Below are 19,278 nucleotides of genomic sequence, written 5' to 3'. Positions count from 1 at the left end.
CTACACACTCTACAGAGCCATTGATAGGATTGTACAGAGCTGCAGACAGAAATTGGCTTAGTTTTACTGCACTATTGATGCTATGTAACTGTCCATTACCTGGTATTTACCATTGTGTCTATAACACATGCTAAGATATCCAGTATTTTAATTAGAACCTGACCAAGATTGATATTTGAGCCTGATGTCATTATTGATTTGAGAGTCTAAAAAATAATGTTATATTGGCAAATACACCCCTTACATCCAGTTATTAAAAATGTGACACATATGGAACGGGACATTTTACATTGGAAAAATAAACTTGTTAGTGCTCACCTATTATTACATCTTTGTATTTAAATGGGTGAACATTAACATTTTGTTCATTCACACTGTTATTTTTAATACTTCTACTTCTGTCTACTCAGACTGTCCCTGAAGAAAAATCCTGTGCTGCTCTCCCAGCAGTTTTTTTTCCTTTTAGTGTGAGAAATTTTTCCTTCTCTAAATTGTGGGTCTAAGGATAGACAGCATCATATTTGCCCTCTGGGACTGGGATTTTAGGCTATAGAAATTTAACTGACTCTGGCGGGCAAACTACTGTATGTAACGGTGAGACCGTGCAACATTAACTTAAATTTAAGGTTAGGTGATTGAAAGAAACTGCAACCAATCAGGTTCTGCCTCTTTCCTATTTTTTTTTAACCAGCAAAGCCAGTCCGTAAATCACATTTTTGCCAAAGGCAGAGGAGAGAAAAGCAAAAACATCTCTTCCATTGAAAAAAGCCTTCAGGGTTGTTCTTCGCTTTTCTTTCAATGAAGAAATACTCTCTGGTCTGATACAACTGATGCTATAGCAGCATCTATGCTATAGCTGGAGCTAGAGGCAGTTAGCTCATAGCAGCTCAGCATAGCTATCTTATAAATTCACGTGGTATTAATCTTCTCATCTAACTCTCAGAAGGAAACCAAATAAGCGTATTTCTCAAAATATTGAACTATTAATTTAATGTAATTAAAGTGATAGACTGACAAAATGATACAGGATTTTGGGGCTAAATTGTAACTACTGTATCTAAAAGCAACACCAGCGAAACCTCCTCCATCCACAGTGGCACTGGAGTAAGTAAAGGCTGTGTGACAACAGAACAGGGTAAACCCCTCTGCGACCTGGTGAATTAGTCATTGCCCACAGCCATTAGGCCTAATGTAGAATGTCTGTGCGTAATTACCTCTCTACCCCGTAAACCTGTTTACTGCACCACGATGAGCAGCAAAATGAGCACCCGGGGCAAGAGGGCGCAGCGAAGGAGGGGTGGTGCATCACTGGTACCACATTACACATACGCCCTGTCTCTCTACACACACATACACACTCACAGGCAGACAAAAATGCACACACAATCACCAATACTGCCCGAGGCAGCAAAGAACTAGGACAAAATCAAGTCGAAAATAAAAATAAATCTGTTGTCTACGGTGTATTAAACAGCGAACGCAGCACAGGGTGCTTGCCTGTGTGATTTGAGCAGACAGTTGATGTTTTTTAAAGCTGCAGCCCTGCCTCGGTTTGATTCATCCTCAGTATCTCTGCATCATTTCTAAGAAACCGCACAGATTTACAAAGTTGATGGTGAAAATGGTGTTTGACTAAAAAACGGGGGAAACACGCATAACCCTAGTTTTTCTTCATGCAGCTTTGCGACTCTTCCAAACATTCAGTGTGAGAGAGGCAAACGAGCGAGGGAAGGGCAACAAGCTGAGGAGGCACACACAGTACCCATGTGTCAACGCTCATTGTATTTCATTACATATTTAAGAGCAGAGATAGGTGGGTGGGCGAGATGGGAAGACAGAGAGAGCGTGTGAGGGGAACGAGGGATGGGGGGGAAAGATGATGTCCTGCTGTTCTCTCTGCTCTTGATCATTTATACATCACACTGCTCTGAGTGTGTGTGTGTGTGTGTGTGTGTGTTTTTGGACAGAAGCGTTCATATTTTCATATTCTCAACTGAGACAAAGCTTCAGTGACATGTCACTTCAGTAAGACGCCCCCATTCATGTTACTTACTAATGTGTGTGTATTTGTGTGCGTGTGTGTTTGTGTGTGTGTGAGAGAGGGAGAGAGAGAGATAAAGAGAGTGTGTGGGAGAGTGCAGGGATTTGGCGTCGAGTTAGCGTAGAGTTATTCCAAGCTCTAGGCACAGTGCACTTTGGATCATACTGCATGCATGTAACCTCATTAGGTGCATGTGCCATTAATCACTATGTTTTAATACACATGCAGTACAGTAAAGTGCAGTCTCTCTCTCATTCTACTTACAATACATATGCTACACTCTTGAAAAGGTTGGTTCAACAAAATCACAATCAGTGGTATCTGGCATGCAGATACTTTTGGCTTCACCTCTGATGTTTCTGCTGCAAATATTTATTTAAAGAAACAGTCAATATGTTCCTTGGATTAGCCAGGAAATTGTTTCTAGAGAAAATGTTGCTGTACAATTTTGGAAGTGCACCAGGTCTTTGGCTGCAGGTAGAAATCTCAGACACAGTATTTCTGCAACTATCTAATCTACCAAAGATCTACCTGTAAGGCTTGATACCAGTAGAGGGAAGTGACAAAATATTTTTAAAGCTAAATTTAAAGCTAAAGCAATTAGTTGATGACCCAGCAGAAGGTTAATTGTCATCAATTTTGATAATTAAATAATAATTTTAATGATTTTTCAAGCAAAATTGCAAACTAATTACAACTAGACTTGATTGGGTTCCTTTGATCGATCAATAAAATCCTTCCAAGCAATTAAGTTTAACTGATACATTCCCACCAAAGCTTCCAGTCAGTTGATGTTGTTAGCCAATCAGGTTCAAGTATTGTGACTCTTTGCATTATGTGGGCCTTTCCTAGTTCACCATTTACTAGTTTGTACCTTCATCTATTTGTAAACGATCGATTTGTGAGTAACAGTAATCTGATCTGAGCTGCAGAAATATTTTTAATCGTAACCTTGAAAAGTGATAAATGTGTACCTTTAAATGCACTCTGTCAATGTAAATTATTTGAATAAAGTATGATATTGATCCTGAAACAACTAAGGGGAGATTAATTTACCACCTTATACATTTATTCTGCTAGACATGTCAGCAGCTGCCCCAGAGAAAGCCTACATCACGTTCTGAGTGCTGATGAGTATTCAAATATATTCTGCTTAAACAGTCTGTGACAACTGCTGCTGTCTGTAGTCTGAATAGATAGATGAACTACAGGCAGACACCGACTGTGCCAGCGTCCTGCTGTGTTCAGCCCCTGTAAGATCAGCGAACATCAGCATCACCTCACATCGCTGCCCGCCACGGCCGAGACCAGAGAGGTTTTTATCGGGGGGGAGATTTATTGGCTGGTTGGGGCAAGGGAGGGAATCCATAGGAGGAACGGGAGTAGTAATCCGTCAGGAAGACAGGGATTACAGCAGGTGTGCCTAACAATGCTAATGTAAGAGAGCTCCAGAGAGGGAAAGAGAGGTGGTGGGAGAGTAAATGCTAGAGAGAAGGAAAAGAGGTTTTTTAAGGCTTTTGTATACCTTTGTGTGTAATTCTTTGTCTGTGTGTGTGTCTGACATATGACTCTGGGCCAGAGAGGAGTGGAGACACAACTCTTGCCATAATGACCCTGTAGAGAATGAGGGGTTTCTGGGAGGCTGGGTGGACATCTCCTGACAAGAGGTGTGTGTATGTGTGTGGAGAAGTGGGAGTGATGGATTGTGGGTAGATGGAAAGGAGCTGGTGTGGAGGAGTGATGACTCGCAGGGAAAGAGAGACTTTGCGTTGATATGGGTCTCAAATTGGAGCAGGAGCAGGAGGGAAAGGCCATCAATCACTCTGGCGTCTATCGAGTGGGCCTAGGTGTTGGGGCTCCATCCCTGTGGGCCGTCAGAGGGGCCTTGCATGTTAATTAAGGGCATTGACATCAGCAAATAGGCGGCGGTTCAAGTGGGACGTCATGACTGGAAGGAGCTGAAGAGTGGCAGCCACAGCGCGAGCATGCACATACAAACTCACTTCATTGACATAAATGGAGGTGATCGCTGGAGTGTGTTCACCATTAAAATATTAATGATGCTGGAGGCTTGCGTGTTCTCTCCTCTCCTCTCCTCTCCTCCCTCTTCTCCTCTCTCTTCTTCTCTACATGCCACAGCTGTCCACAGAAGGTCAGCAGTGGGGGGAAATAAGTGAGAGCTGGAGGGAATGAGCAAGCAAAACCCCACTGCTGCCCACTAATGAATATGAACGTGTGGAGGTGTTGCATGTTTGGAGAAGTGTGTTTTATGTGTATTTGCATGTGTGCTGCACATCTGCAGATGGCCCATTAGTGAAGAGAAGTAACAATAGTTCACTTTCGCGGCAGGAAAATGCACACAGACACCAGCGCTATACAAAAACACTACTAAAGACGTACGTCACAGTGACACACATGCTCAGATTTTCAACACCATTGTCTCAGTCCTAATAAGTGTCACATGCCAAGGACAAGAAAACAAGCAGAGACTGCCCCACTGATGTCATAAATCATCTCACTCTGGCTTTTCTTCTTCGCTTAGTGTTTCCTTGCTCATCCCTCATCCTCCTCTCTCCTCTCTCCTCCTCTGCTTGTAATGGTAGATACTGAAGGAGAGAGAGGAGGGAACTCCACATATGCATATAGTGAAGGCATTTATCATGCACACACACACACACACACACACACACACACACACACACACACACACACACACACACACACACACACACACACACACACACATACACACACACACACCTTCACCTAGGTGTGTATCCTCATTTAAACAAATTCAGGAGGCGGTGTAAGATGTATATGTCAAAAATGTTTTGGCTTTGGAGAGTGTACACACATATGAACCAAGTGCAGTATCAAACAGCTCCAAACAGCCATGACACACACTTGAAAAATCCCTGCAGCACATCCAGACTCTTTAATCCTGTCTTTCTCAATCCCCACTCCGCTTACTTTATCTCTCTTCCTTTCTTTCTTTCACTCTCTTTCTAAACGTCTTGCTCATGTCTCAGTGACACCGGCTTCAAACCTGCATCCCTACACCTGACGGCTAGTCAGAGAGAGAGAGAGAGAGAGAGAGAGAGAGAGAGAGAGGGAGGGAGAGCGAGGGAGAGAGAGGGAAAGAGACAAAGTACACAGCTTGAAGTCAAACACACAGCAGGAAGCTGAGAAGTAAATGAGTGAAAAAATAATAAAGGAAAAGCTAATGAATGAAAGTAGGGCTGGGAGCTGTGTGCTGTGCGTCCCCCACACAAATAGAGCAATTAGACAACTGTCAACAGACAGGAGAAACACTGGGGTGTTGGGATAGAGAGGGAGAGGCAGTAATGGGTGACTTTGTGAAGCGATGGATGGATGGATGGATGGATGGATGGATGGATAAGGAGAGCTGGAGGAGTGAATGAAGAAGAGGCAGGGGTACTCACATAGGCAGACATCCTTGCCCCGTTACCGATGACTACTTCCCTGCCTTGTTAGCTCCTTCACCACGGTGACATTGCTACAGTCCCTTCTCTGTGGTACCTGGGGGTAAATCTCCTCGCGTCTGCCTCCTCTCTTTTTCTTCTTCTTTTTTTTAATCCTCTTGGGCTCCTTTCCTCCTTCTCCTCTGCCTCTTTCCTTCCCCTCCCCCCTGCTTCTCCCTCTCCCTCTCCTCCTCCTCTGCTACACCTTTTCTCTCCCCGTCTTCCTCTCCGCTCGGCTTTCTTTGCTTTGCCTGCCCGGTCCAGAGAGTCTCCTGCGAGGTCCTGCTGTGTCCTGCTCAGTGCAAACAGGGAAGCATGCCTCTCTCCTCCTCTCTCACTTGCTCTCCATTGGTCTGTTTACACCCCACTCTCTCGCTCAAAAAGCGCTGCCACTTTTTTTTTTCCTGCACTCTCCCTGTTTGTCTTGAGTATCTTCTCCTCTTCCTCAGTTGCTGCTATCTTTGTCTCACCCTCTCTTGTCTCACTGAAGCTGAAAAAAAAGGGGGAAGGCTTACACCCTGTTAAAGTGCAACAGAGGGACAAACAAAGAGCGGCAGAAAGAAGAAGAGGCAAAGCTGTGCAGCCAATGGAACAAGAGGGAGGCAGAAAGAGCACTGGAGACAAAGAGTAGAAATAGCGCAAGAGCATTACAGACAGAAAGAGGGGATGGAGGAGAGGGGGGGAAACACACACACAGACACCCACTCATTCACCGTCACACACGTACAACGGAGTGCTCCAGATATAGACCTATGACTTCATCAGTTCAAAGCCACGTGCAGACACACACACACACTCACACACATGCAAACGTGCACGCGCAAACCACTGGCGTGCACGTAGTCAGTCTTGCTGAGTGCTCCAGATATAGCTTCATGACTTCATCGAGGAGCAAGCCCCCCCCCCCCCCCGTCCTCGTCCCGCCCCGCTTAAGAGACGTGGGGACTCATTCATATTGAATCAAGCTGAAGGAGATAGAGAACATTCAGGGCAAGACTGGGAATATTCCTCAGATAGATGGACAGAGAAAGAGACAGCAGATAGAAAGAGAGAGAGGGATGGAGAGGCTAAAGGAGGCACCATCCTCCATGCATCCATTTGGAAATCTTCTCTTTCTTTCACCCCTGCCATTTTTTTTTAGCTCACTTGTTCAAATCCTGTACTCCTGTTTTCCTGTCTTTGAGCATCTACCAGCGTTAGTCAGTTAGCTAACAACTTTAAACACTAAGGGGGGAAATCAGTCTCCCACAGGTCAGCACACTGTTCCTGTGCTTCTCAGGCCAGTCACACACTACAGTCTGAAGGAGTCTGTGGACACTTGAGCGGACATCTGAACAAGGTCAAGGCTCTTTCTAGAACAGCCAAGTTCTTCCAGACTGGGGTTCTTTGTTTTTTAATGTTCTTGCAGAGAAAAAGAAGAACACAAAATCTAAAGAAACACATTTTCAGAAGAGCCCACCAACACAGAACGACCGAAATGACAGCGCCATCTCAAGAAAGATAAACCAAACTACCCATCAGATTCATTACCCGCAGATAAGAAGATGTGTTCCTTTACATTAATGCAAGTTGCCAGTCAATAGTATCATAAACCATGAAACAGGTCCAGGCCAAAAGTATTCAGAAGTATGTAGGCACCACTGTTCAGTCCTCAGTTGTTACACAGACTTTGAGTATGGTGCACTCTAGTGGCAGGAGTAAGTAATCCCAACATCTGGCAAAATGTCTCTGATACACACACCACAAAGCAATTTGCTGCATACATGGAAAGTGCATTGTGATCCCAGAGCATCAAATGTGCTCTGGATCACAGGGTAATATCATAGTGCATACTGATTCACGAGCCTGCAACCAAACAGATGAAATCAAGCTGTCGACTGCAGATTTTAAAGTGCTGGTGGGAGGAGAGGATGATGACAGTAGAAGCTGCTGCTGTAAGAGAGAAAAAGAGAGAGAGAGAGAGAGAGAGAGAGAGAGAAAGAATAAAAAGGATAAGAGGCAGAGTTATCCTGGGCCAACCCTCCCCTCGTCTTTCCACTACACGCTTTATCCATTACTGCTGAGAGAGACAGGCACTGAAAGTTTCTCAATCCTCTGAGACGGAACAGGGTGGAGGGACTCTCTTTCTTTCTTTCCCTCTTTTTATCTATCACACACACACACACACTGTTGAGTGAAGGAAGGAAGGAGGAGAGGAGGGAGAGAGGAAGAGAGCGAGGGTGTGAGGGAGACTACAGCATCACTTGGAAGATAAAGAGAAAGAGAACAGGGATAGAAAACGACATTGAGACAGGAAGAGGGAAATGAGGGAAAAAAAACAAGGTAACAAGACTTGGCGAGCATGGGCGAGTGAGATCAGGCCTTTTACACAGATGCTATTTTAAAACTCCATTTCCACCCAGTCCCTTAACAGCTGATTACACATGTCAGGACCAGACAGCTTCTCACACTGCAAACCTCCACCACTCTTCTTGCTTCTACAGTCACTCTTTGACACATCTCCAATGTGAATCTCCCCAAGTCTCTAAGCTCTTAGAGCTTTAGCATTTGGCGCCGAGGAAAGATTTTCACAAGACGTTTATTTGGTGTAAGGATTTTCTGTGTGTGTTAAGCTTATATAAGTATGTGCGCACACGCAAATATACACACATGTTTCATACATATAAATCCATGCATGCATGTATGTTACATCAGCACTAATGTGTCCAGATGTGTGTAGACTTTGTGTGAGTGTTTAAAGTTGTTTCTTCATGGGTTAATGAAAACCCAGTCGGGCCCATATCAATGAGGGCTTAGCTTGTTCCTACCATTAGCAGCTGTGCTAGCCTCAGCACACTGTCAGCTGGCTAGTGAAAGGTTAAGACCATGGGACACTGCCAAATGGCTGAAGGCCCCATGGGTCCTCAGTGTGGAATGGAAACATGGAGCAAAAGAGCATAATTATGGTGTTTTGAATACAGTTTGTGCAACTGTGCATCAAATAATAATGAGGCTGATCCCATCCTCTGATGATTAGTTAAAACTCCTGATTCAGCAAGAATGCTCCAGACATGCAGTTTATGTTGTGTGTTACTGTATATGATGTGTGTTTGCACATTTACAGCATGTGTATGTTTGTAGTATGATTTATGTGCTTGTTCTTGTTTGCGTCTCATTCAAATTCGAGAAGACTTAAGACGTGTGGAATTGCTAAAACAGTGGGATAAAATAGACGAGCATACCCAGCAAACATAAACAAAAAACAAAAACTGGTTTGATTAAAGAAGAAAGATTTGTGATCTCCACCTACCTGTCATGGTCTCGGCCGACGCCCCAGACACGGATGCTGCTGATTGGCTGAGAGTGGAGCAGGCTGCGATCATCTGGGTCAACCAGAGTTAACATACGGTCTTGAAGCACCAGGAGCATCCCTTTACCCTGTGAGACCACAAACATACACTATAGCGGTGGTGCACAACCTGGAGGGTCAGGACCCCCACAAGGGGTCACGAGATCAGATCAGATTAAAAACATGGGAAATTAGAAAAAAAAAACATATTTCTGCTACACAAATTATATTCATTTTATTTTGACTTTACTCTAATCTTTGCTTTTTAATGTGATGAAACAGCTCTAACACTTGAGGGCTCTAAAGATTAAACCTAAAAGAAGGAAGGAATGATCTCTACTCATTCTCTGCATTTTAAATCTCTCAAAAACCTTTAGCTTGGCGCCACTCAGGAGCAAAAGTCCATTGAGTTCACATCTAAGTACGGGGCGAGCACTCACAACCCTTCTTCTTATGTTTCTCTTTTTATTAAACAGTATATTCCACTTACACACATTAAACTGAGAGACTGAATCGCTCTTTGGTTGAATCGCTTGGACCTTGAAACAAGCAAACTGTGACAAGGTGTTGTACAAGTCAGAAAGTCAGGAAACACTACACCAAAGTACACACGCTGTATATTTTATGTAACCATTTGTTTCTGTTGACACACTGACCTCTCCCCAGACACCGGCTGAGTCTCGTATGTCCCTCCTGCAGTAAGACAGCTGACGGATACAGTGGTGGACGGCCACACTGCTTCTCCCCTCGCACAGGTCCTGCTCTGCCATCTCCACCCAGCCCAGAGATCGCACTGGAAATGACTGGGAGGAAGACACACATTTGTTTTGTCACACTTGTAGGGATACACAAAGTTGTTAACATTATATACCTCCCCCCTATCCTCTATAGAATAATCCAGTTTTTTTCAGCTTAGATCTTGTTTTTGTCATGTTCTTGGTTATGACTTCACTGACTTTGCCAAAATAATGACTGATATTTCAGAACAGAGCAACAGGGCCACAGTAAAGTCTGACAAGAAATAAGCGTCAAGCCAGATTATGTAAAACAACTTTGTAATAAATAATAACCTTAAATAATAAATAATAGAGGGAAAAAAGTCAGCACACCAAAAATGCTGAAATAAGTCTGTGTGCACAATTACAGCAAGTGAAAAAATAGTTTGGCTGATAATTTTACTGTTTGATTTCATTGTTCTCTTCCAAATAAGTGCTTGAAGCATCACTTCTTTTTGCCCTGTCTAACTTCTTTACAGCAATATCTCCACTGTCCCAGATCCCAGTGGATAACTTAAGTTAAATAGAAAAAATATACAAAAACAACATCCAAGTTGACATAGTCACAATTTTCCTTTAGACCTCATTATCCAACTCATTATCGACGCCATCCTTAAATTTAATTCTACTTCTAATCTTAAATGTAATCCCTGTATAAGAACACACACACACTTACATACTAACACAAAAACACACAGCAACTCATACAAAGTTCCTCTTAAAGCTTAATAAAGCTTCCAGAGTACAGTATGGAGTGACAGCCACTGTACCATCACCAGCAATAACTGAGAGAGGTTTGATTGAAGTAGACAACCCATCAAATATGAAAGACTGTGTGTGTGTGTGTGTGTGTCTGTGTGTAGACCGCCTCAGGCCAGCAGCTATTACCGTCCTCTCTCCTCTTTCTCTCTCTCTACCACAACAAGGAACTCGTCTCTGCTGAGGAAACCCTCAGGATAAATTCCTCAAGCTCTGTAACAGTGTGAAGCCAACATGCACTTCAGCACATACACACACAATCACACATCATCATCATCATCTCTCTCCCTCTCTCTCTCTGTCTTCTACTGACCATAATACTCTCTCTTGGGTTCTTCACTCTTTCACACATGCTGACTTTATATGTGAATTCCCACACTTCTCCCTTGTGTTTCCTCTGAGCCTGTGGAAAATCTCAAGCTTTTTTTTTTCACTTGAATTTTAATGTTAAAGGAGCTCTAAGTTTCATTATACTGTCCTGTGTGATTGGTTGATTGGTTTGTCTATGATAAAGTAAAAATCCTGACTAAATCAGACACATGTATGTGTAGTTTTGGCATCTATAGCATGATGCAACATTTGCTTTAATTTTCTTCCTTCTAACTGCTAAATTCATGAATGTGACGCAATTGTTCTTATTTTAATGTTGAATTAACTAAATATATCTTTGGCAAAAAAGTAGTGATTCTTTTTTTTAATTTTAAAATGGGTCTAAAATGTCTAACTGACCACCGCCATTCACATCCCAAATTCTCATTTGTTGTCAAAATTCAGTAAAGAAAGTATAGATGCCATAGAAAAGATGACTCCTTCGTCTTTTTAAAACCAAATCTAACCAATGAGACATTTTCTTCTTCTATTCCTCAGCTCAAACATCTCTCTTTTTCGCATCTTCCCTGTGAACTCTGGTCGAGCATTTCTACATCCTGTCTGTCCACAAGGGGGTAGCAAAAACGAGCTTGCCCACAAACACATTCTCCCCCACCAAGCAGTTCACACAGTGACCACTGAGTGGCACTGCAGCAAACAGAGAGAGAGAGGAGGGACAGGTTCATCATGTCATGGCAAACAAAGCCTGGTGATTTCCCTTCATTAACAAACACATGATTTGAAGGTCAGACCAGTGTATCAGAGGAATATGTGTTCATCAAATGTTACGTATGGTGCCGAATGGAAACATCTATAGGTGGTTACACCATGTTACTAATAAAGTCTAACAGTGTCGCAATACCTCCTGCATGGAGGTGAACATCAGTAAATCAGGTGGTTACTGAAGTGATAATACTTGAATCCTCACTCACATACAATTTTGGGCCTTTGTCTGTAATTGTAAGTATTTTAACTTACAAAAGTACAGCCATTAGCAATGTATATTTGTGACTTTGTCTGTAGAGTAGAAAGTCCTGGCAGAGGATTGTTAGTGGTCACAAAGTTATTTCATACACAGTTGTCAAGTATGTTGCTTTTACGCACTGATCAGCTGAAATGTGCAAAACAAATAACAGGTTTTAATGTTGTGGCTGATCTGTGTGTTTTTTGACTTAGTCAAGTCATGAAGCCATGGATACTACGTGAAACAAAAAAAACGTTTAAATCACATTACTGATGGGGCAGAATTGATGCTTTCATAACAGGGCACAGCTATACAGTGATCAGCCACAACTTTAAAACCAGTTACCTCTCTTAATGTTGTGGCTGATCAGTGTATGTCGTTGTCATGATCTTACCATTGCCTCTGGATTGGAGAAGGTATTGTTGAGGTCCACTGTCTCTAACTGGGCTGGAGGGCTGCAGGGAAACATCAGACATAACAAATAGTCACAGCAAAGTCATATTTCGCAAACTAGTGCATGAAAAAGAATCATGTTCAGACCTTGGTGCACAAAACTAGAGGAAAAACTAGAAATCATACTCTACTGTAGAGTTTGTTAGAGTGTATTACTTGAGTTTTAGTGAAGCATAACGGAGGGTAGCCCCTTCAAACGCCTTCAGACTGGGATCTGGATAGACTGGATAGTCCTTCAGCTCCTGCAGCAAGACAGACAGGCGGACAGATGCTGAGAAAGAGTTGTTCGTGGCAGATGAAAAGCTGTCAGATTCTCATATTGACTTTACCAACTTATTTGATTTAATTTGCTTCGTAATAGCCGAAGAGGAGAATACTCATTTTAACGTGATATGAAAGATAATTGTTGAATGTGCACTTCAGACTGGCATGGGCAGATATTACCATGCGATCATTTCAATTTAATAAGTGTAGCAGTGACAGCAGAGATAAATCGATAACACCATCAAGCTTTGCGTTTGCTTTTAGGGAAAATGCAGAATAAAAACAGGTCTATGGCTGGTGTTACTCAGACGAACCACTGCTCATAAACTGACTGTGATGTGTAAGTTAGACGCAAAAGCTGGACTAGGAATGAAAGATTTTGCAGCTATGATGGCAAAGAGAATCAACATAACAATAAAGCGCAAAATGAATATAATTAAATTCATTTAAAATTCAGTAATGAAAATTTAAAAAGGTATATAATTCAAAAAGGAGAACGAGACCATTTCAACAAATAAATGTGACTCTGTGTCTTACGTTGGCTATGCAGGTGGTGGTGGTGAGATCTGGTCCAGAAGAGGTGACATCATTTGAGAGGGTGGAGGAGGGGGAGGGGGAGGAGCCAGAGGGGGAGGGAACGGGCTCCACTGAGCTGTCAGATATCAGACTGCTAGGGCGCTGTGGGAGAGAGAGAGAGGGGTAAAGATAGAGAGACAGAGAGAGATGCAGCGTGAGAGAAGATGATACAGACAGAAACAGAGGATGGTGGGTACATCACCAGCAGCTCTCCATGATTGGGCTATGATAGTGTATTTGCCAGTTAAAGCATTAACCTTTATCATAATGGTTTTTGAAAAATACTTATTAAAAATAAATAAAAAACAACAAAAACAATCCCAACTCAATTTATCAGTTTTTTCACATGTCATCAGCTGAAGGACTTTTCATGAATGGCTCACTGAGGCTGTTAGATGTGGTTACAACCTGGGAAAAACTAGTAAGTGGACCTTGAGTTAAGAGTGTTTTGTCTAGCTACTATTTTCACGATTAAGCCTGAACTTTAATGTTTAATTTTATAAATTAATGTTTTTGCCAATTAGCGGTTGCCACCACTTAATTTTTCATTATGGGCAACAATGAGGAGCCCCACGGTTAAAATGTGACAGAGGAGTAGAAGCAGGTATGCATAACTTGGAGATACATGTGCCTCAACTTTAAGTGTTTCTCACCAATAATGTGTCGAGCAGATCTGACAGAAATTAAAGAACGTTTGCATTTCCTCAGATATGCTTTACATAATTACCTGGGCATAAGTGTGTTTCCTCACAGGAGGTTGCGCTGTGACGTGCAGGAATACTAATCTCTTACACAACACTGAACATTTAGCCTTGGATAAATAAAAGACCATGTAACTTTTAAATATGCAGTGCCATCATCATTAATATGCAGTGTTTTCTCTCTGGGGATTGAATATGTTGACATTAAACAATCTTCAGCTTTAATAAAGAAATACTCACACGGATAGGACCTGGATATATGTAGCCTCATACGTTAAGTATAAATATAAGTGTAAGTCAAATATAAAGATGTTTGACCACACGGGGTGATAGATCTGTAGGGCTTCTGACCTCGTTGGGTGGCTTGAGGGAGTCCTCTGATTGCTGTTGTGGGTCATGTTCAGTGTCTGGCTCATTGTTAGGAGAGGTGTGTTGGTTGCCGGAGGCAACAGGTCGGTGGTACTGTGTAGTACCGGTGGGGACATGCCAGAAATAGACCTCTGATGAATCCGAGATCTCTCGCCAGCCTGGAGGTAGGTCCCCTTCGCTCCATACATCTGCTGATGGATGACAGAGAGACACAAACACATATTGCACATGAGTGTATCATTGAAACACATACACACACATATGTATGTACACCTGCACACAGGCTGGCTCTGCAAAAACACATTAGACCATGACATGTACATACAGCATATGCACATTCAAGAGCCTACACACACACACACACACACACACACACGCATGCACACACACACACACACACACACACACACAGGGTTGAACAGGGTAAATTTCAGAGATGGTCAGTCTGTCCCTACTTAGTTTCTGTTGTCATAGCAACTACGGGGCTTATCCCCTGTAGTAAGATCCAATGGGCAACACCCTCTCCCTCTTCCTCTCTCTGCTGGTTTTCTTTTTCCCTGTCTGCTTTGTAATATTTCTCTCCGTACCCACATATTCTCTAACTATTGCTTTGTCATCCATCCTTGGCAATCATCACTTATTAAATGCAGCCCTGCCTTTTCCTTTTTCCTTTTTCCTTCCATTTTCACACCACGCTGTCTGCAGTATCCTATCCTTCTGTCCTTCCTAATCACTCTCTGCGCCATAAGGGGGCTCACAGGGGCCTTAAAGGTTCCAGCAGTATTGCTGGAGTGACTTGCTTGCTTAAGAAGAGGCTTTTGGTAAATTTCCAGATCAGACAGTCTGTAGGAGGTAGAAAGAGGGAGGGAGAGAAAGATGGAATGAAAGGACGGTGTAATAAAGACAGACACATATATGCTAATCTTTTTAAAAGAAAGATCAGATGAAGGGACAAACACACACATATCGAACCTGTCTCCTGTGGAGTCTGAGGAGACGGCGTCTCCTGGGACAGGGTAGTCCAGCTGGAGTCTTCATCCTCTGATGGAGTGTCAGGAGTCAGGTCCATTCTTAAACCTACTTTAGGGAGCCCAGTCTCTGGTTCAGGATTTGGCAGGGCAGGAGGTGCTCTGGTTCTGGTAGGGGTGTTCCTCTCTGCAGCCCGGGCCTGTCTAGGGGAGGAAGGTGGGTACTGTTGCAGGAACTGGTTCTCATTGTTGGGGTGCAGCTCCACCTTGATTACCCTGGGCTGGGAGCTGCGAGGGGGCTTTGCAGGACTGCGTGGACTAGCCTGAACCGGGACACAGAGCTCCTCTCTGACCTGAGCTGGAGTCTGGTTCTGTGGGTGGCTGTGGTTGTCTGGGACCCACTCTGGGCTGTTGGTGGAAGAAGAAGAAGTAGAAGAAAGTGGGGCTTCAACCACCACTGGTAGCAGAGGCTGTCTTGGAGTAGGTGTGGGGTCATCTTCCTCTTCTTCCTCCTCCTCCACCACTGGCTCCACCTCTTCCTTCTCTTCCTGGCAGGTCTGCTTGCTGCTGGGCTTTTCCTCCTTCTGGCTCTCCCTCTCCTTGGCAGGGCTAGCCTGCTCCTTCTCTGGAGAAGACTGCTGCTTCTTCTCCTCCTTGTCCTCCTTGTTTCCCCAGTTGAAGTCTAGGTCCCAGCCCTTCCCATGGTACTCCAAGAAGCTCTTGGTCCTTCTGCGGAACAAGGGCTGCTGTGAGTTGTCTTTCCCAAATTCTAGCCAGTCAGAAGTTGGGTTATTGATGAGATCGTTGTGTATTTTGCCTTCTGTATTGGCCCTGCTCAGCTCCAGCTGCTGGCTCTCAGCTCGTCTTTGCATGTTGGCCCCATTCTTGGCCAGTTTGGGGTTGGTTGCATTAAACAGCGAGGATGAGGAAGAGGAGGAGTAGAGGGCTGAACTGGAGGAGGACTTAGTGGGGAGGCCTCGACCTCGGGTCACAGGTTGGTTTTTAGAAGACAAAGCCAAATTGTCACTTATCCCCATGGCACTCCGCACACTGGTCATTGTGTACCTCTGACGGCTCTTTGGCAAAGTGGCAGAACTTCCGGTTTCCATGGACTCCTTGATGACATCACGCCCAAGTAGCTGGTTGTATGACGAACGAAGGCTGAGGGAGGTAGGAGGGGTGGAGGAGGGGCCGCTGCGATTGGCCAAACCCACATTTGAGGGGGAGGAGCCAGACCGGGAGAGGGGAGGGGTTTGTACTGACATCATGGCTGACTGGGAATATACTGCTGTGACAGCGCTGATGGGAGAAAAGACACAATGACAGAAATCACTTAACTGGGCTACACATTATAGCTTGATACTGGTTCACATTCTGCTGCAAATACTTGAGAGTTTAAAAAATAATATATGGACCATTGTTATTATTTTTTTACATAAACACAACATAAACCACCATTTATAAAGCATGATTTAAATGAGTTATTTTATGACTTGTAAGCTGGATATGTACTGAGCTGCTTGGAAAATTCATTGATCATGGTCCTCACTTCCTATTTTCGCTGACTCAGTCAGAGTACAATAATACTCTTTCTCCTTGTGGTTGCAAGCTTCTTTTACGCCTACTTATCTCTTTAGCTGGCTAATGGTTGGTCACTGGGTTAGTATATTTTTAAAAGCTATGCCTGCATGCTGTCCTAAAATTACTACACGACTTAGTGAAATATTACTGTTATGTTGTTTGGTCAGTACAACTGCTCATTTGCATTTGTCTGATTTTACAACTAAACAGCTGATAAAACATCAGACATTGCAGTCTCTGAGGCTTTTATTGATACACTAATGTGCACATCCTTTTTTTTTTTTTTTTTTTTTTTTACACATAAGGTGTCACTGTTGAAGTGTCAAAAAACACTGCATCAAAGTCATGAAGCTGGATTACATTTGCATGATTGTGAGTCACACCCTCGATGTATTCATCCAGGACTAGCAGTCAAAGCTGGGGCTGAGCAGCAGGCCTGGTCTTTGGGGAGGAAAAGTGGCAGCCAGCTCCTGCTAACTAGCTAGCTGTGTCTCTTTTATCACTAGGTGGATCAGCCTTTTGATGCTGAATACAATCAGATGAATAGCAACAAAGACAGTGGCAGAGAATCATTATGATCTCTACTGTGGCACATGGATGAGTCGCATCACTGTCAATTCTGTTTTTGACTCATTTAATTAGGCTATGACCCTGTGGAAAGCTGGCACACAACAAGGTACAGGTACAGGTAGAAAAACATGCCCAGGCACGCAAGCCTAATGTATAAACATCCTTCCACACAATTAGATACACACACATACACACCTCAAACAATGCTGCAGCCATCGTCAGCGCCTTTTCTCAGAAATATGGAAAACACAAACGCAGCAGATTTTAAAGCACGACAAGATCTTGGGAAAAGACAGAGGCAGGATTTTTGGAGAGAGCAGAATCCCTGGGCAGTGCACTTTGCTCATGCAGGGCCCCTATCTGCTCTCCTCTCCCTGGGTGGTTGTTGTGTTGTCCCTCTGTCACTGAGCCAGACAACCACAACAACCTGTTTGTGCTGAATCTGCAACCACACTCCAGGCCTATGACTCAGACACAAACACAGTGTCAACAGGTACAAACTACCTGCACTGAACTGTCCTGTCTCATCAGAACATCAGCCGTCCTCAATCAGCAACGCTTGTCACTATATTGTCATGTAAAATACCTCGTAAAGCCAGTTTTAAAAAAATATATATTTTCCATTCAATTGATGGACTATATTCCTCTGCAAATAAATTTTCACTTTAACACACTAATGATGTCAAAATTGCACTGGTACAAAGCTAAAAGCCAGAAAAGCTGATATTTTGGACATACAAGCTTTTCACCAGGCAGCTACAAATTGTGCCATGAGCCACTGAAGCTGAAAATCACAGCAAATATGCTGCATGACTCAGAGGACAAATTACACATAGTGACACAACCCCAAAATCTGACAAGGAGTAATAAACAAACAGCATTTCAACTCTCCATTATCTTTTTCTTCCATTTTTTCTAAATTAAGCCTGAGTTGTGGACAAACTGGATCATCTGGGCAGACATAGCGGCCTTTTTCTTTCTTTTTTCCCCCTGACGATGCAGCCAGGGCTCCATTAGTTAAACAAAGTGGGGCGAAGACAGGATGCGAGGAGAGTGGGGAGGAGAAAGGCTGGTCATTAGAAGGAGAAAGCAAGGAGGATGACACAGCAGTTTGCAGGACAGTCACCACACAGAGGCGGTTAAACTGTTGTCCTCAATAAATCTGTTGTGCTCTGTAACAGCAGAGGTCATTCATGAGATTCAGGAGATTTTAGCAGCTGGTCACAGGACAGCGGCGACATGTATACTAATTCAACAATTATGCTCCATTAAAGTCTTTCTGCTTTTTGTTCCGTTGCTGATCTTATCTGCGTGTGTGCTGTATTAATAGCTTGCAATAAATTTGAAAATCAAAGTGATGCAAGAGAGAAAACAAGCATTGGTCTCCTGCCTACAGATTTACTTGCACGATTACAAAGGATGAGACTTGTTTACAGACAAAACTGTTCTGGCTCTATTTCTGAAGCAAAACAGGATCCACATCTGCTCTAGTTGTTTATACTGTCTGCTCACCTTGTTTACAGGGTTTACAGACCAGAGTGAAGGTCATCTAAACAGAAAGATTAAATTCTTATCACTTCTCACCTGTAATCTACGCTTCCTAGATTCATCATCAGATTATTTCCAGACACTGACAGAGATCTGAGCCTGTCAGAGGAAACGATCACTTATCAGCTATACTTAATGTAATAGCAACTCTGAGCAGCAGCCGCTGCTTTAGAAATGAAATGCAACAGATGAAAGCAGAGGCAGGGGAGAAAATGAACTTGGAAAAGTCGATGATGTCATGGGTGGAGTATCCTCGTCCCTCGTTTCTTGCTGCTTCCTTAATAAACTCCCTCATATATCTAACCCTGATATATCAAAAAGACAGCGTGAGATCGTCTTTACATCTATCATATCGCCGAGCAGGCCTGTGCATAGGTGGAGTTGCCAGTATTGCAGAAGCAAAGCTGTCAGTAAGTGAACAGCAGCAGTAAATCTTCAGCATCCCGTCCTTCTCTCTCCAGCCCAGTCACCGCCACCGCCGCACTGGGAGGGGGAGCGCATCCCGACCAGAGCATCTATTTACATCCAC

General features: G+C 43.4%; 1 protein-coding gene across 3 annotated transcripts in view; it reads right to left on the bottom strand.

The window, feature by feature from the left end:
- LOC139605707 (amyloid beta precursor protein binding family B member 2) overlaps positions 1-19,278 on the bottom strand; it is a 37,783-nt gene that overhangs the window by 18,262 nt on the left and 243 nt on the right. Inside the window, exons 2-8 of one of the 3 annotated variants that reach the window (XM_071457417.1) lie at positions 15,055-16,349; positions 14,065-14,273; positions 12,974-13,114; positions 12,329-12,414; positions 12,114-12,174; positions 9,508-9,654; positions 8,813-8,940 (exon numbers count right to left, since the gene is read on the bottom strand). In XM_071457417.1, coding sequence (XP_071313518.1) covers positions 8,813-8,940; positions 9,508-9,654; positions 12,114-12,174; positions 12,329-12,414; positions 12,974-13,114; positions 14,065-14,273; positions 15,055-16,318 — 2,036 coding nt within the window. In that variant the 5' untranslated portion in view covers positions 16,319-16,349. Of the gene's footprint in view, positions 1-5,484; positions 5,614-8,812; positions 8,941-9,507; positions 9,655-12,113; positions 12,175-12,328; positions 12,415-12,973; positions 13,115-14,064; positions 14,274-15,054; positions 16,350-19,278 lie in introns of those variants that run through there. The other 2 variants (XM_071457418.1, XM_071457419.1) reach the window with 2 other exon arrangements.

Source organism: Trachinotus anak, unplaced genomic scaffold (genome assembly GCF_046630095.1).
Source record: "Trachinotus anak isolate AG129_WGS33_773 ecotype Australia unplaced genomic scaffold, CSIRO_AGI_Tana_v1 ptg000021l, whole genome shotgun sequence".
In the NCBI taxonomy this organism is placed as follows: Eukaryota; Metazoa; Chordata; class Actinopteri; order Carangiformes; family Carangidae; genus Trachinotus; species Trachinotus anak.
The sequence above is the reverse complement of the archived record's forward strand: the minus strand, read 5'-3'. Positions and strand labels throughout refer to the sequence as shown.